We start from the raw sequence: 27,907 nt of genomic DNA, 5'->3' as shown, positions 1-27,907 counted from the left end.
GGGCAACCAAGGGCACATTTTGGTCCCTGTTATTTGCCCAAGTAATACCAAAATTTGGTATTCCCGTGTTATTTACCCCTGCTCGGGAAGGTAACAAAATAGCGATTACCGTCCCACGCCACGGGATCGATTGGCCCACACACATCACTATGCACGATTTCCAGGGGGCGGCCGGAATGCTTCTGCTTTCGGGCTGGGAACGGCAGCCCGAACAGGGGTAAATAACACCGGAATACCAAATTTTGGTATTACTTGGGCAAATAACAGGGACCAAAATGTGCCCTTGGTTGCCCAGTAATAGGTGGTAAAATACCATGAAATCATACCAAAGTCTTATATGTGGAAGGGCACAACAATACCAAACCATGTTATTCCAAGGGTAAAATATTACCTCAAAATAAAACCATTTCAATACCAAGTTGAGGTCTTCTGGATTTTTGAACATTGCTTGAATACCAAAACTTGGTATTACCATGGTTTTTTTTAGGTATTCCAGCGCCCTTGGAAAATCAGATTTTGATATTCCAGTGGTCTTCCACATACATGATTTTGGTATGATTTCATGGTATTTTACCATCTATTACTGGGCAACCAAGGTCACATTTTGGTCGCTGGTATTTGCACAAGTAATACCAAAATTTTGTATTTTCATACCATTTTTAGTGCAGCAATTGCAGTTAGTGAAAAAACGGAAATGATCCATATGCAACAGCCAAATCTACTCACCTGATGATTTCATGTTGTTCTTAGTGATATTCTTCACCACATCGAAAGCAATTGTCATTGTGATTTACCTATGCTTGATGTTCTTGAAGATTCTGAAAAAAAAAACAAGATTGAAAAATAAGTTTCATTAAAATGAAACTGGATTGAAATTCACCAAAATTCAATAATCTGTCGATTAACTCGTTTTTCAAAGTATTTGGTTATCCCGAATTAGAGAATTTTCAACGTTTTAAAAAAAAATCTTAGTGGGTATGGGTAATTCTCCGCCAACTCACACAGCAGTTGCCCCGACCCCTCTTCGATTTGCGTGAAACTTTGTCCTAAGGGGTAACTTTTGTCCCTGATCACGAATCCGAGGTCCGTTTTTTGATATCTCGTGACGGAGGCGGTACGACCCCTTTTGAACATGCGGAAAGAGGTGTTTCAATAATTTGCAGCCTGAAATGATGAGATAGAAATTTCGTGTCAAGGGACTTTTATGTTAGACGCCCGATTTGATGGCGTACTCAGAATTCGAAAAATATTTTCATCGAAAAACACTAAAAGTTTTAAAATTTCCATTTTCCGTTACTTGACTGTAAAATTTTGAACATGTCATTTTATGGGAAATTTAATGTACTTTCGAATCTACATTGACCCAGAAGGGTCATTTTTCATTAGAACAAAATTTTCATTTTACAATTTCGTGTTTTTCACTTTGCAGGGTTATTTTTTAGAGTGTAACAATGTTCTACAAAGTTGTAGAACAGACAATTACAAAAATTTGATATATAGACATAAGGGTTTGCTTATAAACATCACGAGTTATCGCGATTTTACAAAAAAGTTTTGAAAAAGTTACTTTTGCGTTTTTCTTCGTTTCGTCGTCCGTGTCTGACGCGGGTGACCATGAACGCCATGATCGATGACGACCAACTTTTTCAAAACTTTTTTCGTAAAATCGCGATAACTCGTGATGTTTATTAGCAAACCCTTATGTCTATATATCAAAATTTTGGTAATTGTCTGCTCTACAACTTTGTAGAACATTGTTACACTCTAAAAATAACCCTGCAAAGTTAGAAAAAACACGAAATTTTAAAATGAAAAATTTTGTTCTAAATGAAAAAATGACCCTCCTGGGTCAATGTAAATTCGAATAGTACATTAAATTTCCCATAAAATGACATGTTCCAAAAAATTTTACAGTCGAGTAACGGAAAATGGGAGAATTTTTGAACTTTTTTTAGTGTTTTTTTCGATGAAAAATACGTTTTTTCGGAATTCTGAGTACGCCATCAAATCGGGCGTCTAATTTTACATAAAAGTCCCTTTGACACGAAATTTCTATCTCATCACCGTTTCAGGCTGCAAATTATTGAAACACTCTTTTTCGCATGTTCAAAAATGGAAGGTCGTACCGCCCTCCGTCACGAGATATCAAAAAACAGACCTCGGATTCGTGATCAGGGACAAAAGTTACCCCTTAGGACAAAGTTTCACGTAAATCGAAGAGGGGTCGGGGCAACTTTTCCCGATTTCGTGTGAGTTGGTAGAGAATTACCCGTATATAAAAAAAAATTCTTATAATTTCAGAGGAATTTGATGAAACCTTTCAATACCAAAATGTGCCATCCTGACTAAGAAAATTTTCTACAATTTCAAGTCATTTCTTCAGGGGGTATATCAAAAATGTTTAAAATCACGTTTGAAATTTCCAGTTTTCAATGAAGCTATTCGCTTTGAGACATCATTTTAGCGCAAAATTAATTATTTTGTCAAAATTGGTCAAAATTTTCCCATAGTTTCAGAGGAACTCGATAAAACACTTTAATACCAAAAGAATACCAAAATTTGGTGTTCGACCATTGACAAATTCTGCAATTTTGCAATATCAAAACAATACCTTAAATTGGTATGATACCACATTTTGCTCTTGCATAATCCTTAAGACAAATTTTTAAGGGTCCAGGAATACCAAAATTTGGTATTGATACCAGAGAAAGGTATTATTACGCATTTTCCTTGTTATTTACCCATGCTCGGGAGGCGCGTCAGCTTACCACTTATGCACGCTTTACACAGGAGTCGCTCATGTCCTGCGTCGTCGATCTGCATGCCACTGACTATGTTTTTCTTCGCCAGTTTCAGGAGGTTGTCGTTTCCAAGATGACCGTAGCGCAAGTGCCACAATCCGACTTGCTGTTCCACCTGTCCGGTCACCATCGCTCTGTCGCTTCGCTGGTGCTTGAGGTCGAAATCCATGCAGTACAGCTTTCCAGACTGCTTCCCAACGGCCACGGTCTGGCCGGCGTTTTCGACGATCACGGTTCCATTGTAAAACACAACCTTCAACCCGCTTTCTCCCATCTTTCGCAGTAACAGCAAATTGACATACACCCGAGCATGGGTAAATAACAAGGGAAATGCAAAATAATACCATTCAATGGTATCAATACCAAATGTTGGTTTTCGCGAGCCCTTGAAAAAATGTCTAAAGTGTAAGTTAATACCAATCTGTGGTATTATACCAAATTTTGGTATTGTTTTGTTATTGAGAAAATGTTAGAAAAATATCGAATTTTGACTGTTACTTACTTACATACTTAAAAACGCAAATCTACTCCAAATTAAAGCCAACTATTTTATTTTGGTCTAAAAAAGTCATTTGATGATCTTTATAAATTAGGGAATACCATACATTGGTATTGTAAAGGTATTTTAAATAAAAATATTATAAAATAAAGGTGATTCATAAAAAAATCTATTTTAAATGATGTTTAACATTCTTAAAAGTATGCTGATACATTTGAAATTGATAAGAAAAACATTTATATATTTAGACGATTAACTTTACGACAACAATAGGTTCAACGTGAAAAAATTAAAATTTTAGAATGGATTTTATTTAACATTGTGTGCCTTTTGCGTCATAATCGATAAACTCAAAAAATAATGTCAATCTTTGTTAATTTGATGAAATAACTAACGAAGGCGTTTTATGTAAGTCTAGTTGTCCACACGGTCTCGTGGTGTGCCTGAGAGTCCGCCCGGAAACAGCAGAAGCAAGTCATGTTGGTATGCATTGTGGTATTCGAACTTCGTTCTAAACCCCTTTTAATATTGAATTTGTGTTGAATCCTATTCAGTTGGAATCAAGCATCCTCAAAAATCCCACGAAAAATGCCACGCTGCCTGGGCTATAGCCTTTCTCGTTCTGGTTCAGTTTGTTTCTCTTTCTTTGAATTTCCTGATATTTTTGCCTGCAGCTAAAACATGTTGATGCAGCAGCAGCTCATTTTCAACAAGCGTTGATAGTTCAGTTGGTAAACGGGTAGCTAAAATGTTGTCTGCACCTTACCTGTCATGAGTTCGATTCCAGTATTCCTCTAGTTTTCTTTACCTGATATTTTTTGGCTCTCCAAGCAAGACTTCGTTTTCCTGCCTGATCGAAGGATTTAAATATAGCATCAAAATTCTACCCATTTCTCATCGCAATCCCATTAGCCAAATTGAATTCCCGCTGTAATCCTATAGAGAATTATCATTGTTTATTGTCCAATGTGATTTCTATTTACCCGGAAAGTTGTGATTTGTCTGGTATTCATTTACCCTTGGAATGGCACGTTTTGGTATTGCTTTGGTCTTCCCCATACAGTTTTTTGGTATGATTTCATGGTATTATTCCATCTATTACTGGACAACCAAGGGCACATTTTGGTATTTGTTATTATGCCAAGTAATACCAAAATATGGTATTCCTGTGTTATTTACCCCTGCTCGGGCACACATAGAAATTTTTTGAATAAATTTCCCTTTCCGTCTTCCAAAAGAGGAGTTTTCATTCAACCCGTAACTCAAGAAAAGTGAAGTTCCCAAAGTTAAGTTCGCGTATCTCCGACTGGCGCAGCCGACCCTTCGATTACCGTGAGTCTGTGCTATGACTAGCTAACCGTTGGCAAAAACTAATATGGGTAAGTCCTAAATAGTTTTAAGATTATGATTATGTAACTAGACTTAAGCAGGGTAGTTTAAGTCCTCGGAGAAAATAAAGAATCATGAGTGAATTGGTTGTCGAACTGACTAGATTATTTGAATCACCGTCCCTCATAACAATTCATGAGCTTCATCAGAAAAAAAAAACAATTTCGAGTGGTGTGCCAGTTGGCGCGAAATGACCCAGCTGTAATATTATCACGATTTTTTTAACTGTTAGTGACAACCAAATCTTTTTTGGACAATCGTCAACCCAACGTATATTGCATACAAATAGCGTTTATTGATGAAATTCATATTTTACAGATATCCGAAAAAAGTAACATAAATGATACCGATGATTACAGTGGAACAGATGGAACCTTGAATGAAAATGAACCTTTGCATAATTTAGCACCAATTATATCTTCTATCGGTCCAACAATGTGGATGGGTGCTCAGAATGGAATGTTGTATATTCATAGTTCTATTACTAGATGGAACGTGTGTCTGCACAGAGTGCGATTGTCTGACTCCGTTCTATCAATTGTTCATGTAGAATCAAGAGTTGTAGTGGCACTTGCTAATGGATCAATAATTGTATTTAGAAGACAGTTAAATGGAGAGTGGGACACCAATAATTATCATGTGTTAACGCTTGGATCTCCTAAACACTCGATCAGATGTCTAACGATTGTGGGAGATAAAGTTTGGGCTGCTCATCGAAATCTTATTCATGTTGTTGATCCAATTTCGCTTACGATTATACTTTCATTTGAAGCGCATCCACGGAAAGAAAGTCAAATAAGGCAAATGACTGCTACGGGATTAGGAGTGTGGATATCCATAAGGTAAGTGAATCATTTGTTATATTCAATGTATTTAATAGGGTCTTAAAACCCTTTTTCAATTATTAGGTAAAAAGGTTAAAACACGATTAAAAACCATTTCGGATCACTTTTTTTTTTAATTTTACTGAAAATAAAAAATGACAAGACATCATTTTATGATGGATCAACTAGGGTCCCCTTAGAACGAAATGTAAATTAGGATGCATTCTTTCAAAGAGGGCCGTGAAGTTATTTTTTAAAAATTGAATTGAAAATCAATTTTAAATTTGACCCCTTAACGCGGTACACGCGGTACACGTCTCAGCAGTCTAGAAAAAAACGGGGTTCAGTGGCGAGTTGAGGCGTTACGTTTTTAACTGACATTTCTCGTTGTCATTTTTTTTTCAAGGAATTAAAAATGTCAAAACATTCAACTCGATAGCAGCAGCGTGTGGGGGTTTAACTGTTGCAACAATCTTTGTCGCCGGCGTGGTCCATTTGCTTGAAGATTGGGCGCGTCCTATTCGGACTGGCACGCATGTCCGATCACGGCCAGATGCTTTCCAGCTGGGATGGCAAGAACGATTTAGTTCGTGATTTACCGGAGCAGCCTTACGGACACGATGCTATGCTGCAGCTGTTTATCAGCGGAGGGTCGCGACGCAGATTACGCTGCCGGTCAGTTCGAGATCACTTGTGATGACCTGCTTCTGCTGTTTCCGGGCGGACTCTCAGGCACACCACGAGAACGTGTGGACAACTAGACTTACATAAAACGCCTTCGTTAGCCGTATTTGAATTGATATGGAATTGGTATCATTCGATATAACTTCCGAATGGCGATTGGGGTTGCTACCCTGTTCACGGCAACATCAACTGTTTTGGTGCTCCACGATATTTTTTCAATTTACGGTGAAAGTGCGCTAAATTAATCGCGAGTTCTTCCCCGCACGATGGGCAGGAATACCCGCGGCCGTGGCAGCTCGAGTGCATCTCGAGTACGTGGCCGGGCCAGTTCCTGCAGAAGCATCGGGAAGACCTCCTCGTCCGGCTCCAAACGGTCATCACACCTGCTGAAGCTGCCATCCAACTACGTACCTGCTCGTAGCCCCATACGTACGCGTGGATCTGTAGCACTCGTTAAATCGGATCAACCTGGACCCAGTGGATTGTCCACTAACAAGTCGGGAACTTCCTCGACGGTTCCAACCTCAAATGGATTCGCTGTGTTTTTTTATGACAACAATGAAGACGACGACGTCAGTGGTGGCGATGGTGTTACTACTACACCGTCGCAGGCTAATGGCACTTCAACCGCGGGGGAGCAAAAGGGTAAAAAATCGAACAAAAAAATGCCACCGATTACAGTGCCTGGTCGCCCGGCTGTTGTAATCGAGGAAGCATTGGCGGAAACATTGGACGACTGTGAATACGTCATGCGTATTAATAAGTCGTCTGTAAACATCATCACAAGCGATCGTCCGCGTTTCGAAAAAGAGCTGAAAACGCTGAAAGATGCGAATATTCAGTACTACACGCATGATTCGCCGGAAAACCTTCCGGTCAAGGTAGTACTTTCTGGGTTACCGATCCAAGTGCCGCCTAAGGAGTTCGTGGATGTAATTCTTGCGAAAAAAAAGATTTATCCCCGTGAAGCTAAAGTGCTCTCGCATAAAGTTACAGTGACCGGAGACCAGATTCTCCGGTACTTCGAACGCGGTTCAATCAAGATACAGGACCTGCGCAAAGTCAAGTCGCTGGAAGGTTTCGTGGTTAGCTGGAGATTCTTCAGCAAGCGGCCTTCCGATGCTGCCCAATGTCACCGATGCCAACGTTTTGGACACGGTTCCCGGAACTGCACTTTGGCGCCGAAGTGTGTCAAGTGCAGCGTAGCCCACCTGCACGCTGCCCAAGAAAGAATTCCTTGGAAAGGACAACCAAGCCGAGCAGAACAAGCGGAACGTGAAGTGTACTAACTGTGAGGGTAACCACAAGGCCAATTACCGCGGGTGCACCGCTACACGCAGAAAAATGTTTTGTAGAATCAGTCTGTACGAGTTTGTTTCAACAAAAATTTTGTTGAATATAATCAACGCCGATTTCGCGTTGAAACAAACCTTGATTTTCTCAATTCCACAAAAATCTTTTGTTCTTTTGAAAAAGTTGCTTTGACGTTTAGCGTTAATTCAACAAAAATCTTGATTTTCAAATCAACAAAATGTTTCGTTGATTCAAATATGCCTTATTTTTCTGCGTGTAGGAAAACCTACCTCGAGGCGCTGGAGCAGAGCCAGCACCACATTCCTCAAGGACTTCTACAGGTCAACCCTCGACCGAACCCCGTCAAACGAATCCTCCTGGGTTCGGGCGTTATTACGCCAGGGTGGCGGCTACCGCAAACGGTCCAACCCCGGACAGCAACAGTGATGGTGATGGTCACTTCTTCGTTTGACACTTTTTAGTTTGTACTCCGTTGGTCTGACAAAGTCAAACTAAAAAGTGACGAACTGTCACTTTTTACACGGCGCTTACTCACACTATCAAAACAAACTTTTGGTAGTGTGTGTGAACTCCGTGTAAAAGGGGTGTCAAACTAAAAAGTGACCCCGTTCGTTTGACAACAGTTGGTGTCAAACCATCGGGGTTTGAAAGTACAATGTTGAGATTGTCATTAATACTTCTTTCTACCTTTTATTTCGATTATTTCGATGCACTCGCCTACAGATGTCGTGCCTCTTGTAGATATTTCTTATTAAATTCATGATTTTTACCTCTCATTAGGTCAATGTAAAAACCCAATGCTCCAATTAAAAGTTCAATTTTATTCTAATTATCTTATTCTCGTATTTCAGACTTGACTCTACACTTCGTCTTTTTTCATCTGATAATTATAACCACATACAAGACATTGATATTGAGCCATACGTTTCCAAAATGCTAGGCACTGGAAAACTAGGATTCTCTTTTGTGCGAATAACTGCATTGCTAGTTTCTTGTAATCGTCTCTGGATAGGTAAGGGAGTTGAACTGTGGGGCTTTATCCATAAAGTACGTCACGCTAAAATCATCCAAAATGTTTTTGTATACTGAAGATAAAAATCACGCCCAAAATGTGTCGATCCGACACACTGAATGTGCAAACCGGGTTATATCGATGTCCAACATAGAAAAATGGGCGGAAAAAGGCCAAAAAGCGGGACGTTTTGCCTGAAAGCGGGCCCGATTTTCAGCACGCTTTTTCCCCTCTTTGTGGCCCATTTCGTGCCAGAATGCAACATTTAGGCGGGCTTTACCGTAAACTGGGGTCAATCGGGACACATGGGGCGAATTGGGACAGCAGTTTTTACCATGTTGGAGCACAATATTTTGATTTTTCTGGTTGGTTTCGGTTAGAACAGATTCAGGCCAACAAAATGTATACATCCATATCCAAATTTAAAAGCTTTAAGTGCTCTAAAAACTGCTGTCCCTATTCAGACTGTAGTCCCGATTCACCCCAGATTACGGTACGCATTTTGGCCGCTGTGTTACGCCCGTCTGTGGCACACTTTTGGGCCCGTTTTTACCACGATAACGGGCCTAAAAACGGGGGTCCGACGTGCCGGAAACTGGGGGGTTTCTCCTTCCTGTTTACTTCGGATTTCAAGTTAGGGCGATTAAATAAAATAGGGTGACAAATAAACACGACAGATTATTATTTTATTTAAAAAATATTGAATTAACAACAAAACTTAAACTAATTACCTAACCAGCTAAAAAATATAAGTTAGGTTAGTATGTCAACAGGAGTTTTAATTGATTTTATCGGTAATTTTATCAAGTTTAGTTTATCCTAGTTAGATTTAGTTAAATTTAGATAAATTTAGTTAAAATTAGTTAACTTCACATAAAATCAGTCAACTTTAGTTAAATTTAGTAAGATTTAATTAAATTTAGTTGAATTTAGTTATATCTAGTTCAAATAAGTAAAATTTAGTTAGATTAAATAAAATTTAATTAAGTATCGTAAAATTTCGATTCATTTATTTCAATTTAGTTAACTTCGGCTAAGTTAAGTTACATCAAGTTAAAATTAGTTAAATTAGGTTAAATTTACTTAAATCGAGTTATATATAGTAAAATTTAGTTATATTTAGTTAAACTTAGTTATATTTAGTTAAACTTTGTTGAATTTAGTTAAACTTTGTTGAATTTTGTGGCACCCTAGTTGGGCCTGGCCACATCCGATCTTCGGAAACTCCATTCCGGTTCCTCCACTCTGCCGCTTCTCCCCACTCCACTGCCTCGAAGACAGTTCTAGACTACCCCGTCAACCTAACTACCCGTCACTGACAACCCGGGTGACTACCCGAGCAGAATGATACGGGGATTACCCGATCAGAATAATGTGCGTCTTTTAGAGCACCACATCTCGTTTTTTCTACAGAGAGATAATTTCATCATTACGTGATACCAAAGTAAGCATCTTTGCATTTAAAACATAAAGACTCATGCACAATCTAATTTGCGCAAGATCTTCTGAAACAATGACCATCTTTAGATTGCCAGTCGGATATCGATCCTGGTTGTGTCGCTCCTAGATGACATCGTATTGAAGATGCATTCTGAGATTGAAGATGATACGTAACGTCGATGGCCCAGAACTTTTTTCCAGGGGTATAACGTATAACGTCGACCTTTATTTATCCCCTAGATCAAACGGTGTCGCAAGAGACTTCGACAGGTTGTACTGGTATTTCGGTTTATGACTGCATTATCTTTGGCTTTGGCTCAAACCTACCATTCATCGTTGTGGCAGTGGGTCTACCTGTACTTGACTTGTATTGTGTGTACTTGTACTTAACGAATTATATTTTTTATCTTTTTGACATGTTTTGATGCTTTTTTGACATTTATTTTATTTAATAATACCGCATAGCATTAACTCTTCTACCTACATTGTTTTTTTATCAGGCTCAATGCTCAGAGTCCTATAAGCTTTTTTTATTTTGATTTTGTTTTGAATACTCAATGGAGGCTTTTTCTTAATGAGCTCGACGCTGAAAACATATATAGTTGTGTCGAGCATATGGTTCCGAGCTCTTGACCCATATTTCAGAGCTTTAGGCTTTTTTTTCGAGCTTGTAGCTCGAGTATTTATTTTTCGTATTAGCCTGCAACCCGACTTGTTCTTTTTTTTTTTAAAGATCTCTTTGTTTAATTTTTAGAGCTCGAGGCTCAATTCAAGATTGTTTCTTGCGTTTTTTACGAGCTACGTGCTGGTAGCTCAGAGCTTCGTTTTTCCACTCGATCTACTTTTCTTTTTAAAGAGCTCGAGGCTCACACTCCTGAAGAGCTCGAAGCTCGGAGTTTTTTTTAACGAGCTCAAGGTTCACACTCCTGAAGAGCTCGAAGCTCGGAGTTTTTTTAACGAGCTCAAGGCTCACACTCCTGAAGAGCTCGAAGCTCGGAGTTTTTTTTAACGAGCTCAAGGCTCACACTCCTGAAGAGCTCGAAGCTCGGAGTTTATTTTTTTGACGAGCTCGAAGCTCTCATTCCTTAAGAGCTCGAGGCTCGGAGTTTTGATTTTTTTAACGAGCTCGAAGCTCAATGTCCCGAGCTCGAAGCTCAATCCCGAGCTCGAAGCTCAATCCCGGGCTCGAAGCCCTATCCCGAGCTCGAAGCTCAATATCCCGAGCTCGAAGCTCAATCTCCCGAGCTCGAAGCTCAATCCCGGGCTTGAAGCCCTATCCCGAGCTCGAAGCTCAATATCCCGAGCTCGAAGCTCAATCTCCCGAGCTCGAAGCTCAATCCCGGGCTCGAAGCCCAATCCCGAGCTCGAAGTTCAATATCCCGAGCTCGACGCTCAATCTCCCGAGCTCGAAGCTCAATCTCCCGAGCTCGAAGCTCAACCCCGGGCTCGAAGCCCAATACCGAGCTCAAAGCTCAACCCAGGGCTCGAAGCCCGATCCCGGGCTCGAAGCCCAATATCGAGCTCAAGGCTCTCAGACACGCTATTTCCAGCGCGAGTACTTCCATGATTTTTTTTTGTTATTGTTTACATGCTCCATAGTTCGGTGTTGTCGTCCATTTTTTCAGGAATCATCATAAAACGCCAACCACTAGAGTTATATGCAATACCGCTGATGTCTTTCATTTAACACTGCACTTGTTTTGTTTTGTTTTTTCACTTTCTGGCACTGTTTGGGGATAACCGGAATGGACCCGATGGATTCGGGATTAGTATGAGGATCCCATCCTCGTCGCCACTTGTGGCACCCTAGTTGGGCCTGGCCACATCCGATCTTCGGAAACTCCATTCCGGTTCCTCCACTCTGCCGCTTCTCCCCACTCCACTGCCTCGATGACAGTTCTAGACTACCCCGTCAACCTAACTACCCGTCACTGGCTACCCGAGCAGAATGATACGGGGATTTCCCGATCAGAATAATGTGCGTCTTTTAGAGCACCACAAATTTAGTTAAATTTAGTTAAAATTTGCTAAATTTAGATAAAATAATTTAAATTTAGTAAAATTTAGTTTGATTTAGTAACATTTATTTAAATTTAGTTAAATATAGTTAAATTTAATTAAATTTAGTTCAATTTATGTACATTTTGCTAAATTTATTTCAAATAAATTAACTTTAGCTAAATTACGTTAAATTTAGTTAAAATTTGTTAAATTGACTTAAATTGAGCTATATTCAGATAAACTTAGTTAAATTAAGATAAATTTAGTTAAATTAAGTTCAATTTAGTGAAATTCGGTTAAATTTAGTTACATTTAGTTGAATTTTGTTAAATTCAGTCATATTTACATGATTTTAGTCAGATTTAGTTGAATTTAGTAAGATTAGGTAAATTTTATTAAGTTTCGTAATATTTCGCTTAATTTATTTCAATTTAGTAAAATTTAGTTAAACTTGGTTAAATTTAGATAATTTTAGTTAAAATTAGTTAAATTCAATTAAAATCAGTTATTTTTAGTTAAATAAAGTTAAATTAAGTAGAATTTTGTTAAATTCATTAAAAATTAATTAAATTTAGTTGAATTTAGTTATATTTGGGTAATTCTCTACCAACTCACACGAAATCGGGAAAAGTTGCCCCGACCCCTCTTCGATTTGCGTGAAACTTTGTCCTAAGGGGTAACTTTTGTCCCTGATCACGAATCCGAGGTCCGTTTTTTGATATCTCGTGACGGAGGGCGGTACGACCCCTTCCATTTTTGAACATGCGAAAAAAGAGGTGTTTTTCAATAATTTGCAGCCTGAAATAGTGATGAGATAGAAATTTGGTGTCAAAGGGACTTTTATGTAAAATTAGACGCCCGATTTGATGGTGTACTCAGAATTCCGAAAAAACGTATTTTTCATTGAAAAAAACACTAAAAAAGTTTTAAAAATTCTCCCATTTTCCGTTACTCGACTGTAAAATTTTTTGGAACATGTCATTTTATGGTAAATTTAATGTACTTTTCGAATCTACATTGACCCAGAAGGGTCATTTTTTCATTTAGAACAAAATTTTTCATTTTAAAATTTCGTGTTTTTTCTAACTTTGCAGGGTTATTTTTTAGAGTGTAATAATGTTCAACAAAGTTGTAGAGCACATAATTACAAAAAAATTATATATAGACATAAGGGGTTACGAAAAAAAAGTTTTGAAAAAGTTGGTCGTCCTCGATCATGGCCGTTCATGGTCACCCGCGACAGACACGGACGACGAAACAAAGAGAAACGCAAAAAGTAACTTTTTCAAAACTTTTTTTCGTAAAACTCGTGATGTTTATAAGCAAACCGCTTATGTTTATATATCAAAATTTTTGTAATTGTCTGTTCTACAACTTTGTAGAACATTGTTACACTCTAAAAAATAACCGTGCAAAGTTAGAAAAACACGAAATTTTAAAATGAATAATTTTGTTCTAAATGAAAAAATGACCCTTCTGGGTCAATGTAGATTCGAAAAGTACATTAAATTTCCCATAAAATGACATGTTCCAAATTTTTTTACAGTCGAGTAACGGAAAATGGGAGAATTTTTAAAACTTTGTTAGTGTTTTTTTCGATGAAAAATACGTTTTTTCGGAATTCCGAGTACGCCATCAAATCGGGCGTCTAATTTTTACATAAAGGTCCCTTTGACACCAAATTTCTATCTCATCACCGTTTCAGGCTGCAAATTATTGAAAAACACCTCTTTTTTCGCATGTTCAAAAATGGAAGGGGTCGTACCGCCCCTCCGTCACGAGATATAAAAAAACGGACCTCGGATTCGTGATCAGGGACAAAAGTTACTCCTTAGGACAAAGGGTCGGGGCAACTGCTGTGTGAGTTGGTAGAGAATTCGTAAAATTTCGCTTTATTTATTTCAATATAGTTAACTTTGGCTATATCAAGTTAAAATTAGTTAAAATATGTTAGTTTGACATAAATTTAGTTATATATAGTTAAATTTAGTTATATTTAGCTAAAGTTAGTTCAATCCCGCCTTATCCACTGAGCTTCTATCGGATGGTGAAGTAAAACGTCGGTCCCGGTTTCTCCTGTCTCGTCAGAGGCGCTGGAGCAGAAATCCCACGTTAGAGGAAGGCCATGCCCCGGGGGGCGTAGTGCCAATAGTTTCGTTTTTTTTAGTTCAATTTAGTAAAATTTAGTGAAATTTAGTAAATTTTAGTAAGATTAAGTAAAATTTATTTAAATTTAGTGGAATTCAGTTAAATTCAGCATGATTTAATTAAATTTAGTTGAATTTAGTAAAAATTTCGCTAAATTTATTTCTATTTTAATAAAATTAGTTAAACTAAGTTAAATTTAGATAAATTTAGTTAAAATTAGTTAAATTCAATTAAAATCAGTTATCTTTAGTTAAATAAAGAGCATGAGCATGAGCATGAGAGATCACCCATGGTTGCCCCTCCGTTGCTGAACAGAACCGTAATATCCTTTCAGCACTATTGATTATAGGCTTCGACGATCTAGTGGTGTTCCCTTATCAACAGCATGTATGAATGCGCTGAAAAGATAAGACACCATGATTGCTAAAGCTAGATCAGTTGCGAATAGGTAACAGTCATTGGCCACCAACGGCGCCCGCCATGTCAGTTTGTAGACCTCGATTTTAAGGGACGGGAATGTTAGTTAGCGCAGGTTGCTACTAGGGCAGCTGATTTACTCTGTGCTTACACCCCACGAGCGCCAGGAACCTAAAAATTTGTTAGTAGGGAAGGGTATTTGGTCAGGATTCATCATAGAAGATGATGATGCGACCCAAAATCATAGTGTTTGTTGAAAGGTATTATATATTATTCTCAAGGCAAGCAATCGGATGCTGCGGATGAGAAATTTCCCGTTTATCGGTTGTTAAATTTTAAATGAAATGGTTTAGTCTTAGACAGCCGGCTGTGGAAAGATAGAACCAAAATCATTTGTAATTAAAGAATAAAGGATTAAACAATGTAACTTTTAACTTGAGATGATTTTACGAGTTTTAAATGATTGATGTTTAGTGAGGTACTGATTAACGGTGCGAACGACGAGTTTCGATGTGTATCGAGCTGAAATGGTATGATAGGGTTTTGATATGGTCAAATCGAACTGGCTAGCTGTCATCGGGACAGCCAAAGCCAGCCGCACCTTCACACGCACACACGCACGCGAGAAAAACGAAAAACACACCGACGGCGGACGCGAAAATTCTTACGACGCTACGGAAAGGAATCGCAGATCTGACTGGCTCAACTGTCATCGGGACAGCCAAAGCCAGCCGCACCTTCACACGCACACACGCACGCGAGAAAAACGAAAAACACACCGACGGCGGACGCAAAAATTCTTACGACCCTACGGAAAGGAATCGCAGATCTGACTGGCTCAACTGTCATCGGGACAGCCAAAGCCAGCCGCACCTTCACACACACACACATCAATAAGTTCATGAAAATATTGTTATTCGTGCATATATTATTGATGTGATATATGTGATTGAAAATATTGAAATAACGTTATTGCATCCTTAATAGTTTAGATTTTTTTTTTTCAATTAATTTTTTTATCATCAGCAATTTTTTTTGCCCCCAAATTTTTCGGGAAAATTTTAAAGGAGAGCCTTTTTTACCAGTACACAACTTGAGCCGTCCCAGACCAAATCAATTTAAAATGGAAATCAACTCGTAAGATCTATGCGTTTTGGCTTTCGTCGTTTTTTTTATTTTTCTTAAATATCATGAGCTTATAGTTCGTGTTTTATGGAACAAGTTTGCCGAAGACATCAGCGATATTTGTTCGTACCAAATCAAAAAAAATAAATTATTAGGATTTTTTGTTGAGAAGTATTTTTTTAACCCTCTACTGCCCAAATTTTTTTTTCGAAAATATTTATTTTTCCCATGTTCAGGAGGTCATTTTGAGCAACTTTTGTTCTACGAAAAACTTTACTTCTCTTGTTTTATGTTTTTCTTGTTTCATTTTTAGTATTTTAATTTGCATTTATCTTGTTTAGTTTATGTTTGTTTTTGGTAGTATTTTGCCTACTCTACCACCTTATATAATAACATTTCGCCTATCTAAATTTTTCATGATTTTACAGTCACTTTTCAAATTTTTTGCATGTTTTTCACATTTTCTGCTATAGAATCGCACCATCATCATTTAAATTGTAAAAAAAATGTAGTCTGGGTCACTACAAAAATTACTGCATACTTCTTTTTACTGAAAATATAGGAAATGTTAGTAAAAAACATTGTCAAAGTTGACCCCTAAAAAATGACATTTTTTAAAACATTGGCAAAGTCACATAAAACAAGTTTAACTTCCAACCCTGAAATTTTCTAAAATTTTAAGAGTTCTTCTTTCCAATGCTTTTTAAAGATCAAAAATCGGTTGGAAAATTGATTTTTGGCGATTTTTTAGATCTAAGCCCGTCTAAAGGCGGGGTTAGGTTGTAGAGGGTTAATCAAAGTGTTTGGACAGTGAAAATCTATGCTCCACAACAATAAAATTGCTTTTAAATTTGTCTCAGTGGCCACAAAGTTGAAATGAAAAAAAAAAAATCAAGCAGAAATAATGTTTTTCATGGCAAATTAGTATTTTCAACTTGTGAATAAATAGATAAACATTGAATTTGCGTCAAAAATCTAATTTCTAACGTTATTTAACTTGAAACACTATTTCATGAAATCACAACTCAAAGTTTTGCAATATTTGAAGTGAGTTTTTGAAAAATGGTATTGCATTCTTTGGGTGAATTTCATATGATACAAAGTTGTATTTTCAATGATTTTTAATGGTTCCATTTATGGTTTGATTTTAGCTATATGATTATATGGCCTACAAAGAAAAAAAAATCCGGTAAATTTACATCATTTATGATGTACCAAAAGTGCACGTCATTAATGCTGCGAATTTACATCAACTTCATCGTAAATTTAAATGCCTTCCGATGTAATCGTGCGGAACAAAAACGTCATGAAAAAATGTAAATTTCCGATGAATTCTACGTAAATTTACCCAAGCCAGAATTTTTTTTTGCTCCGCTGAATTTGGAATCCGATGTAATTTTCATGTGTTTAAATTTTCATGCTGTACTCAAATGCTAATTCATAAAATGCTTTTTCGATTAAATAATAAGCAAAAAATCATTCCAATGAAAAGCATTCAATGACAGTATAAAAACAAAATAGGTTGAAAACAACATCAAAACCAAATCCAACAGAGCGTCAGAATATCAATATAGGGGCAGGGGGGCAGAATGGACCGCCTAAAGGAAATGCACCAAAAACCATAGAAAAACATAAAAATTTATTTATCCAGTGTAGTAGGCTTATGCTTTGAAATGTTCCCTTCAATGTTATATACTTGGTCAATGAAATTTTTTTATTTAAAATTATTTTTGAGCCATTTGCGTGGTTTTTTCAATAAATTTACATTTTTGCTCATAATTTGAAAAATACAATGAATTCAAACGTCGTTTTCGGTATGGCGATGCTATTTGACGTCCTTTATAAGACCCTTGCCTTACAGTTGGTCTAAATCCATTCTAAAGCCCAAAACCAAGGGTGGCCCGTTCTGCCCCCCTGCCCCTACTCAAGGGAAAGGAAACAAAACCATACTTTTCTTCTGGAATTTAAATTGTTCGCTCTATTCCAGGGGTGCTCAAAGTTTCTGGAGGCCGGGCCAAATTTGAAACTCAAATTAGCTTGCGGGCCAAATGTACAATATAGTTAATAAAAAAAAAAATTGCGTTATTTTAATTTAAATGGCTAATATTTACATCAATAAGTTGAAGTTTATTAAAATTTCTGTTATATTTTGAAAATTTTTGCTATTTGAAAATAATACAAAACAAAAAATTGGTTTTATTGTTTTAATAGTTCTGGTAAAAAATGGGAATATGTTGAATGTGATTGTGTATTTAAGGAAATTGCATGTATTCTATTCAAAATAGTGACATAAAATGTGATGAAAATGTGTTTATCTTTAAATTAAGTGTAACAAATGAAAAATCGTTGCAAAATTACTGTCCAAATATTAGTCCTCTGCAAATATTTATAAAAGTTTTTGTGAGCGCAAATAATAGCAAAAAAAAATATATGCCAGAATTTTAACAATTAACATTCAATATTACGAGAAAAAAAGTGCGGTGAAATGTCGAACATTTTGAAAGACAGCAGCCTCATTCCTTCGATTTCAACAATAATTTGTCTGCCTGAATCAGATCGTAGCTAAGCATTCGTTCGTTATTCGTTATCCAACTTTTATGAATTAGAATCCCAAGGTGGAAAAAAGGATTCTAAGTACAAAGTAAGTCAGATTTGATCGTTTCATAAATCATTTCTGGAAATATTTGATTAATGTTTTCTTGAATTTCACTAAATATTTTTGCTCACATTGAAACTATGATATAATATTTGTATCGTTTAAAAAGGATCACAATATGGATAAACCATTAGTTTTTGATCAACAAAAATAAAAAAAAATAGCATAAAATAGTTTTGAATGAACATTCATTTAAAAAATAAAAATAAATCATTATACAAATGATCAAAGGGCCAATTTACATGATCATTCAAAATGGGTCCGCGGGCCACCAAAAATCACCTCGCGGGCCACGTTTGGCCCGCGGGCCATACTTTGGTCACCCCTGCTCTATTCCAAAGGCCTCGGCCCTAATGGCCAATGGCCTGTTGCAAGATTTGTACTGAAAATATGGTGCCCGAAGGCTTGCTTCCATCGACCCGGGATTCGAACTGGCGATCATTTTTTCGTGAGTCAAACTGTCTACCACTGACTCTACCGAAACTGGACCGGACCTGGCTGAACAAACTATAATTGAAGTAAAAAATGCCAAACTTACTACGTTGTCATCAGCCGACACGATGTCACTAGTCGACGCTCTCGATATGGTAATGCTGCAGTTGCAGTTGCATTTGCTGTTCCTATCCTTACCGCCGGCAACCTACACCTGAAGCTTTGGACTGTTCCGGCCCGTCGAAACCCTGCAAGGATCATCTGGCCAGTCAAGTCGCCACCACCGATCATCTGAAACGTTGCTCCGTCCACGGCACGTGTACGCTGGGAGATAACTCCGTTCCCAGTGCCAAAGTAGCTACCGGTTCCACCACTGGCGCAACGATGGCCGGATGTGAAAGAACAACATCGTGGAAACGGTGTTAACGGAAGAACGGGCGCAGCTTAAGCGGGTGGAGTCGGCTTGACTTTCTTCTTCTTCGCTTTTTGCCAGTAGAGCAGGGGTGACCAAAGTATGGCCCGCGGGCCAAACGTGGCCCGCGAGGTGATTTTTGGTGGCCCGCGGACCCATTTTGAATGATCATGTAAATTGGCCCTTTGATCATTTGTATAATGATTTATTTTTATTTTTTAAATGAATGTTCATTCAAAACCATTTTATGCTATTTTTTTTTATTTTTGTTGATCAAAAACTAATGGTTTATCCATATTGTGATCCTTTTAAACGATACAAATATTATATCATAGTTTCAATGTGAGCAAAAATATTTAGTGAAATTCAAGAAAACATTAATCAAATATTTCCAGAAATGATTTATGAAACGTTCAAATCTGACTTACTTTGTACTTAGAATCCTTTTTCCACCTTGGGATTCTAATTCATAAAAGTTGGATAACGAATAACGAACGAATGCTTAGCTACGATCTGATTCAGGCAGACAAATTATTGTTGAAATCGAAGGAATGAGGCTGCTGTCTTTCAAAATGTTCGACATTTCACCGCACTTTTTTTTTCTCGTAATATTGAATGTTAATTGTTAAAATTCTGGCATATAATTTTTTTTTTTTTTTGCTATTATTTGCGCTCACAAAAACTTTTATAAATATTTGCAGAGGACTAATATTTGGACAGTAATTTTGCAACGATTTTTCATTTGTTACACTTAATTTAAAGATAAACACATTTTCATCACATTTTATGTCACTATTTTGAATAGAATACATGCAATTTCCATAAATACACAAGCACATTCAACATATTCCCATTTTTTACCAGAACTATTAAAACAATAAAACCAATTTTTTGTTTTGTATTATTTTCAAATAGCAAAAATTTTCAAAATATAACAGAAATTTTAATAAACTTCAACTTATTGATGTAAATATTAGCCATTTAAATTAAAATAACGCAATTTTTTTTTTTAATTAACTATATTGTACATTTGGCCCGCAAGCTAATTTGAGTTTCAAATTTGGCCCGGCCTCCAGAAACTTTGAGCACCCCTGATTTACATGCTTTTTATTTTTTCAAATTTATGTTTGTCAGAGATATAATTTCTATTTAAATGAGATTTATTCATTACGTTGAATCTAATTTTACATGTCGGTACAACAGTTTAAATTGGATCTCAAATTTACATTGAGCACATTTACATTTTAAACATGGTTTAAGTGTCGGGTAAATTTACACTTTTTTTCTGTGTAATATTTAAATTTATTAGACAAAAATAATTTTTGTTGCCCAACAAATAAGCAAACAATATTCCTAGTTGTGAAAGCTTCATAAATAAAAAAACATTGATTTGTCCGTGCAACTTTCCATAGAAGTTTGACAGCTGCCCATATAATTGCTTACGAGGCCATTTCACGAAGCGGAACACCACTCGAAATCGACTTTTTCAGAACATGCTTAAAATTTAGCGGAGCTGTTTATCCTATCGAAACATGCAAAAATCCCTTCTTTTTTCCCTTCTAGTTTTACGATTTTCACCTATTTTTTTTAATTTAGTTTTCAAATGGTTATACTTGGATACAAAAAATAATAGAGCAAAACTCGACTGCTTTTTTAATAAACGCTGAATTACCTACACAGAAAAAAAAATGTAAATTTACCCAACACTGAAACCTTGTATTATACGTAAACATGCTCAATGTAATTTTGAAATTCATTGTAAAAAGTTGTATCGCATTTAAATGACCGTGATGTAAAGTTAGATTCAACGTAATGCATGAATCTCATCTAAATGGAACTTTTCATTTCGAGAAATCATAAATTTGAATCTATGAAAAGCATGTAAATGTTGTTCGATGTAAAATTTAGTAAATGTAAACTCATAAAGCATTTAAATTTATTGTAAAACTCTGTTTTGAAAGTGACAGCTCAAGAAAATGACGAAAACAAATCAGTGCAAAGTTTTGAATGTTTAGCGCGCATCAAACTTAAGCTGTATTCGGATGATTGCTCGATTTTACGGCAAAAAAAATAGTCAAACGTCATGGTGACGTCCGAGACTGTCGAAAACAAATAATGCCGATTGGAGGCAACTTGAAAAATGTTGCGGGCAATGAAATGGTTCAATTTCTAAAAATGAGGTATGTTTTCAAGTGGATCGCTAGCAGGTATGACAATAATTTGTAAATACTAACTTATTTAAGAATTGATGTTTAGCTATCATCATCAAATTCACAGAAAAAAATATGTGAAATTACTCGTCATGGAAAAAAATAATTACATGTAAACTCAGTTAATATAAACGTGAGATTCGACGTAAATGGTTGAATCACATGTAAAATCATGTTTTAACGAATAATGTGTTGCAAATTTACAACAAATTGCATTTAAATTTAAATGTTTAATGACGTGCAAAAGTGTTACATCATAAATGATGTAACATTCGGAAATATTTTTTTGTGTGTTGTTTGTCGCTGAGTCCGCTGCAGAATGGTAAACAATGGCACGGAAACCGGTAAGCAAAGGGCGAGTAGAGTCTGGAGCTAGGAATAGGTACACTCGAGGCACGGCAGACCAGCTGGATGTCCGGATGTCCCTGTGGCACAAGCAAAATAGAACTACCAGGTGAACTTCCTACGGGCACCGACTGAGAGTGCGGATTGATCATGATTTCCTGGGCGTATTCATGCATCACCGTTGGAACGGAAACTTGTAAGCAGGAACTTCTTCTGGGACCGTGACACTTCTTCCCGGCTCCGGTGAAAGGGGCACTTTAGGGGCAGCGCTGGTTGCTGCTGGTTGTGTAATTTTTTTCCGGAAGTTCAATTCACAACATTGCTGGGACTGTTTGCTTGCTTTAGAGCAAAACAAACTTTTCACTGCAAACCATGGTGTTTCCGTGGGCTTGGCCACGAATTAGAGAAATTTCACACTTTTAATAGTGAATTATTTACAAATTCGGCACATAATTTTTAAAATAAGGTATAATTATACGTCTATAGAACAAGGTTTAGTAAACAAACGGATTGTCAAAGTTGTCAGAGTTTACATACACGACTATCTTAGCATAGCAATAATTTGGATATATTACAACTCCGACAAAAAGTGCACGCAAAGCCGACATTAGTCTTTTAAGACTTAAAATTAGGCTTTATCGAACCTAACCGTGTTAAGTCTTTTTAAGCCTAATGATGGGTTAGTCTTAAAAAGACTAGTTTCGTTTTAGTACGAAAAAGGCTAAATTGTAGGCTTAATTTTATCGTCAAAAAGCCTAAATTTTAGTCTTTTTCGAGAATGCGAGGGGATCAGAGCGGACATAATCCAAGATGGCAGAACTTGATTAAGACTTATTTTTAGGCCTAAAAAGACTTATTTATAGGTTTAAAAGACTAATTTCTAGGCTTTTGCAGGAAATGGGAGGGGTCAAAGCAGACATAATCCAAGATGGCGGAACTTGATTAAGACTTATTTTTAGGCCTAAAAAGACTTATTTATAGGTTTAAAAGCCTAATTTCTAGGCTTTTGCAGGAAATGGAAGGGGTCAAAGCGGACATAATCCAAGATGGCGGAACTTGAATAAGACTTTTTTTATGGCTGAAAACCCTAGGGAATCAAAGTGGCGGGAATAAAGGGTGGAAAATAAAATATTGTTATATATTATTTAAATATTTTCAAAAATGTTTTTATTCGGTAATTCGGCAATTTCGGAATACGACAGATTCACGGATGCGTTCAGCTTTAACCTGAAAATAAAAATAAAAACATTTTTTTGAAGATGAGTTGTGAGAGTTTGATTGTTATTTAAAAATTGAGTGATTTCATTTAAGAGTTTATCAGTAGACCAGGATTGGCGTAGTTTGGCAAATTCGAATTTTTGAAAATCTGACTTTAATAATTTATAAATTTAGGAATTACAGAATTAAGGAATTTTGGAATTGAGGAATAAAAGAATTTAAGAATTTAAGAATTTAAGAATTTAAGAATTTAAGAATTTAAGAATTTTAGAATTTAGGAATTTAAGAATTTAAGAATTTAAGAATTTAAGAATTTAAGAATTTAAGAATTTAAGAATTTTAGAATTTAAGAATTTAAGAATTTAAGAATTTAAGAATTTAAGAATTTAAGAATTTAAGAATTTAAGAATTTAAGAATTTAAGAATTTAAGAATTTAAGAATTTAAGAATTTAAGAATTTAAGAATTTAAGAATTTAAGAATTTAAGAATTTAAGAATTTAAAATTTAAGAATTTAAGAATTTAAAATTTAAGAATTTAAGAATTTAAGAATTTAAGAATTTAAGAATTTAAGAATTTAAGAATTTAAGAATTTAAAATTTAAGAATTTAAGAATTTAAGAATTTAAGAATTTAAATTTAAGAATTTAAGAATTTAAGAATTTAAGAATTTAAGAATTTAAGAATTTAAGAATTTAAGAATTTAAGAATTTAAAATTTAAAATTTAAGAATTTAAGAATTTAAGAATTTAAGAATTTAAGAATTTAAGAATTTAAGAATTTAAGAATTTAAGAATTTAAGAATTTAAGAATTTAAGAATTTAAGAATTTAAGAATTTAAGAATTTAAGAATTTAAGAATTTAAGAATTTAAGAATTTAAGAATTTAAGAATTTAAGAAATTTAAGAATTTAAGAATTTAAGAATTTAAAATTTAAGAATTTAAGAATTTAAGAATTTAAAATTTAAAATTTAAATTTAAGAATTTAAGAATTTAAGAATTTAAGAATTTAAGAATTTAAAATTTAAGAATTTAAGAATTTAAGAATTTAAGAATTTAAGAATTTAAGAATTTAAGAATTTAAGAATTTAAGAATTTAAGAATTTAAGAATTTAAGAATTTAAGAATTTAAGAATTTAAGAATTTAAAATTTAAGAATTTAAGAATTTAAGAATTTAAGAATTTAAGAATTTAAGAATTTAAGAATTTAAGAATTTAAGAATTTAAGAATTTAAGAATTTAAGAATTTAAGAATTTAAGAATTTAAGAATTTAAAATTTAAGAATTTAAGAATTTAAGAATTTAAGAATTTAAGAATTTAAGAATTTAAGAATTTAAGAATTTAAGAATTTAAGAATTTAAGAATTTAAGAATTTAAGAATTTAAAATTTAAAATTTAAGAATTTAAATTTAAGAATTTAAGAATTTAAGAATTTAAGAATTTAAGAATTTAAGAATTTAAGAATTTAAGAATTTAAGAATTTAAAATTTAAGAATTTAAAATTTAAAATTTAAGAATTTAAGAATTTAAAATTTAAGATTTAAGAATTTAAATTTAAGAATTTAAGAATTTAAGAATTTAAAATTTAAGAATTTAAGAATTTAAGAATTTAAAATTTAAGAATTTAAGAATTTAAGAATTTAAGAATTTAAGAATTTAAGAATTTAAGAATTTAAAATTTAAGAATTTAAATTTAAGAATTTAAAATTTAAGAATTTAAAATTTAAAATTTAAATTTAAGAATTTAAAATTTAAGAATTTAAGAATTTAAATTTAAATTTAAGAATTTAAGAATTTAAAATTTAAGAATTTAAAATTTAAGAATTTAAATTTAAGAATTTAAAATTTAAGAATTTAAATTTAAAATTTAAGAATTTAAAATTTAAGAATTTAAGAATTTAAGAATTTAAGAATTTAAGAATTTAAGAATTTAAATTTAAGAATTTAAAATTTAAGAATTTAAGAATTTAAGAATTTAAGAATTTAAGAATTTAAATTTAAGAATTTAAATTTAAGAATTTAAGAATTTAAGAATTTAAATTTAAATTTAAGAAATTTAAGAATTTAAGAATTTAAATTTAAGAATTTAAGAATTTAAAATTTAAATTTAAGAATTTAAGAATTTAAATTTAAGAATTTAAGAATTTAAGAATTTAAGAATTTAAGAATTTAAATTTAAGAATTTAAATTTAAGAATTTAAGAATTTAAGAATTTAAGAATTTAAGAATTTAAATTTAAGAATTTAAGAATTTAAATTTAAATTTAAATTTTAAATTTAAGAATTTAAATTTAAGAATTTAAGAATTTAAGAATTTAAGAATTTAAGAATTTAAATTTAAGAATTTAAGAATTTAAGAATTTAAGAATTTAAATTTAAGAATTTAAATTTAAATTTAAATTTAAAATTTAAGAATTTAAATTTAAAATTTAAATTTAAGAATTTAAGAATTTAAATTTAAGAATTTAAGAATTTAAAATTTAAGAATTTAAATTTAGAATTTAAGAATTTAAATTTAAGAATTTAAAATTTAAGAATTTAAATTTAAATTTAAGAATTTAAATTTAAGAATTTAAGAATTTAAAATTTAAATTTAAAATTTAAAAATTTAAGAATTTAAAATTTAAGAATTTAAATTTAAATTTAAGAATTTAAGAATTTAAGAATTTAAGAATTTAAGAATTTAAGAATTTAAATTTAAATTTAAGAATTTAAGAATTTAAATTTAAGAATTTAAATTTAAATTTAAATTTAAATTTAAATTTAAGAATTTAAGAATTTAGAATTTAAAATTTAAGAATTTAAGAATTTAAGAATTTAGAATTTAAAGATTTAAGAATTTAAATTTAAAATTAAATTTAAGAATTTAAAATTTAAGAATTTAAATTTAAGAATTTAAATTTAAATTTAAATTTAAAATTTAAATTTAAGAATTTAAGAATTTAAGAATTTAAGAATTTAAGATTTAATTTAAGAATTTAAGAATTTAAATTTAAGAATTTAAGAATTTAAGAATTTAAGAATTTAAAATTTAAAATTTAAGAATTTAAATTTAAGAATTTAAATTTAAATTTAAATTTAAGAATTTAAGAATTTAAGAATTTAAATTTAAGAATTTAAGAATTTAAATTTAAGAATTTAAGAATTTAAGAATTTAAGAATTTAAATTTAAATTTAAGAATTTAAGAATTTAAAATTTAAGAATTTAAGAATTTAAGAATTTAAATTTAAGAATTTAAGAATTTAAATTTAAGAATTTAAAATTTAAGAATTTAAGAATTTAAGAATTTAAGAATTTAAGAATTTAAGAATTTAAGAATTTAAGAATTTAAAATTTAAGAATTTAAGAATTTAAGAATTTAAAATTTAAGAATTTAGAATTTAAGAATTTAAATTTAAAATTTAAGAATTTAAGAATTTAAATTTAAATTTAAGAATTTAAAGATTTAAAATTTAAGAATTTAAGAATTTAAGAATTTAAGAATTTAAATTTAAATTTAAGAATTTAAAATTTAAAATTTAAAATTTAAGAATTTAAGAATTTAAGAATTTAAGAATTTAAGAATTTAAATTTAAGAATTTAAATTTAAGAATTTAAGAATTTAAGAATTTAAATTTAAGAATTTAAGAATTTAAATTTAAGAATTTAAGAATTTAAGAATTTAAGAATTTAAATTTAAGAATTTAAGAATTTAAGAATTTAAATTTAAGAATTTAAGAATTTAAGAATTTAAATTTAAATTTAAATTTAAGAATTTAAGAATTTAAATTTAAGAATTTAAAATTTAAATTTAAGAATTTAAGAATTTAAATTTAAGAATTTAAAATTTAAGAATTTAAAATTTAAGAATTTAAGAATTTAAGAATTTAAATTTAAGAATTTAAAATTTAAGAATTTAAATTTAAAATTTAAGAATTTAAATTTAAATTTAAGAATTTAAGAATTTAAGATTTAAATTTAAGAATTTAAGAATTTAAATTTAAGAATTTAAGAATTTAAAATTTAAATTTAAGAATTTAAATTTAAGAATTTAAGAATTTAAGAATTTAAGAATTTAAGAATTTAAGAATTTAAGAATTTAAGAATTTAAGAATTTAAGAATTTAAGAATTTAAGAATTTAAGAATTTAAATTTAAATTTAAAATTTAAATTTAAAATTTAAAATTTAAGAATTTAAAATTTAAAATTTAAGAATTTAAATTTAAGAATTTAAGAATTTAAGAATTTAAGAATTTAAGAATTTAAGAATTTAAGAATTTAAGAATTTAAGAATTTAAGAATTTAAGAATTTAAGAATTTAAGAATTTAAATTTAAGAATTTAAGAATTTAAGAATTTAAGAATTTAAGAATTTAAAAATTTAAATTTAAGAATTTAAAATTTAAGAATTTAAGAATTTAAGAATTTAAGAATTTAAATTTAAGAATTTAAAAATTTAAATTTAAGAATTTAAGAATTTAAATTTAAGAATTTAAGAATTTAAAATTTAAATTTAAGAATTTAAGATTTAAGAATTTAAGAATTTAAGAATTTAAGAATTTAAATTTAAGAATTTAAGAATTTAAAATTTAAGAATTTAAATTTAAATTTAAGAATTTAAAAATTTAAAATTTAAGAATTTAAGAATTTAAGAATTTAGAATTTAAGAATTTAAATTTAAATTTAAGAATTTAAGAATTTAAGAATTTAAGAATTTAAGAATTTAAGAATTTAAATTTAAAATTTAAGAATTTAAATTTAGAATTTAAGAATTTAAGAATTTAAGAATTTAAGAATTTAAAAATTTAAGAATTTAAGAATTTAGAATTTAAGAATTTAAGAATTTAAAATTTAAGAATTTAAGAATTTAAGAATTTAAATTTAAGAATTTAAGAATTTAAGAATTTAAAATTTAAGAATTTAAGAATTTAAGAATTTAAGAATTTAAAATTTAAGAATTTAAATTTAAGAATTTAAGAATTTAAATTTAAGAATTTAAAATT

General features: G+C 32.1%; 1 protein-coding gene across 7 annotated transcripts in view; it reads left to right on the top strand.

The window, feature by feature from the left end:
• The window catches only part of LOC119770216 (JNK-interacting protein 3), a 427,739-nt gene that overhangs the window by 284,282 nt on the left and 115,550 nt on the right, over window positions 1–27,907 (top strand). For 5 of the 7 annotated variants that reach the window (XM_038264656.1, XM_038264655.1, XM_038264654.1 and 2 more), the window contains 2 exons: window positions 5,008–5,531; window positions 8,363–8,523. The exons of 1 other annotated variant lie outside the window; for it this stretch is intronic. In XM_038264656.1, the coding sequence (XP_038120584.1) occupies window positions 5,008–5,531; window positions 8,363–8,523 (685 nt within the window). Of the gene's footprint in view, window positions 1–2,850; window positions 3,043–4,538; window positions 4,785–5,007; window positions 5,532–8,362; window positions 8,524–27,907 lie in introns of those variants that run through there. One more of the 7 variants, XM_038264659.1, reaches the window with a different exon arrangement.

The sequence above is a fragment of the Culex quinquefasciatus genome, chromosome 3 (genome assembly GCF_015732765.1).
Source record: "Culex quinquefasciatus strain JHB chromosome 3, VPISU_Cqui_1.0_pri_paternal, whole genome shotgun sequence".
In the NCBI taxonomy this organism is placed as follows: Eukaryota; Metazoa; Arthropoda; class Insecta; order Diptera; family Culicidae; genus Culex; species Culex quinquefasciatus.
This window is presented reverse-complemented; position numbering and strand designations above follow the sequence as displayed.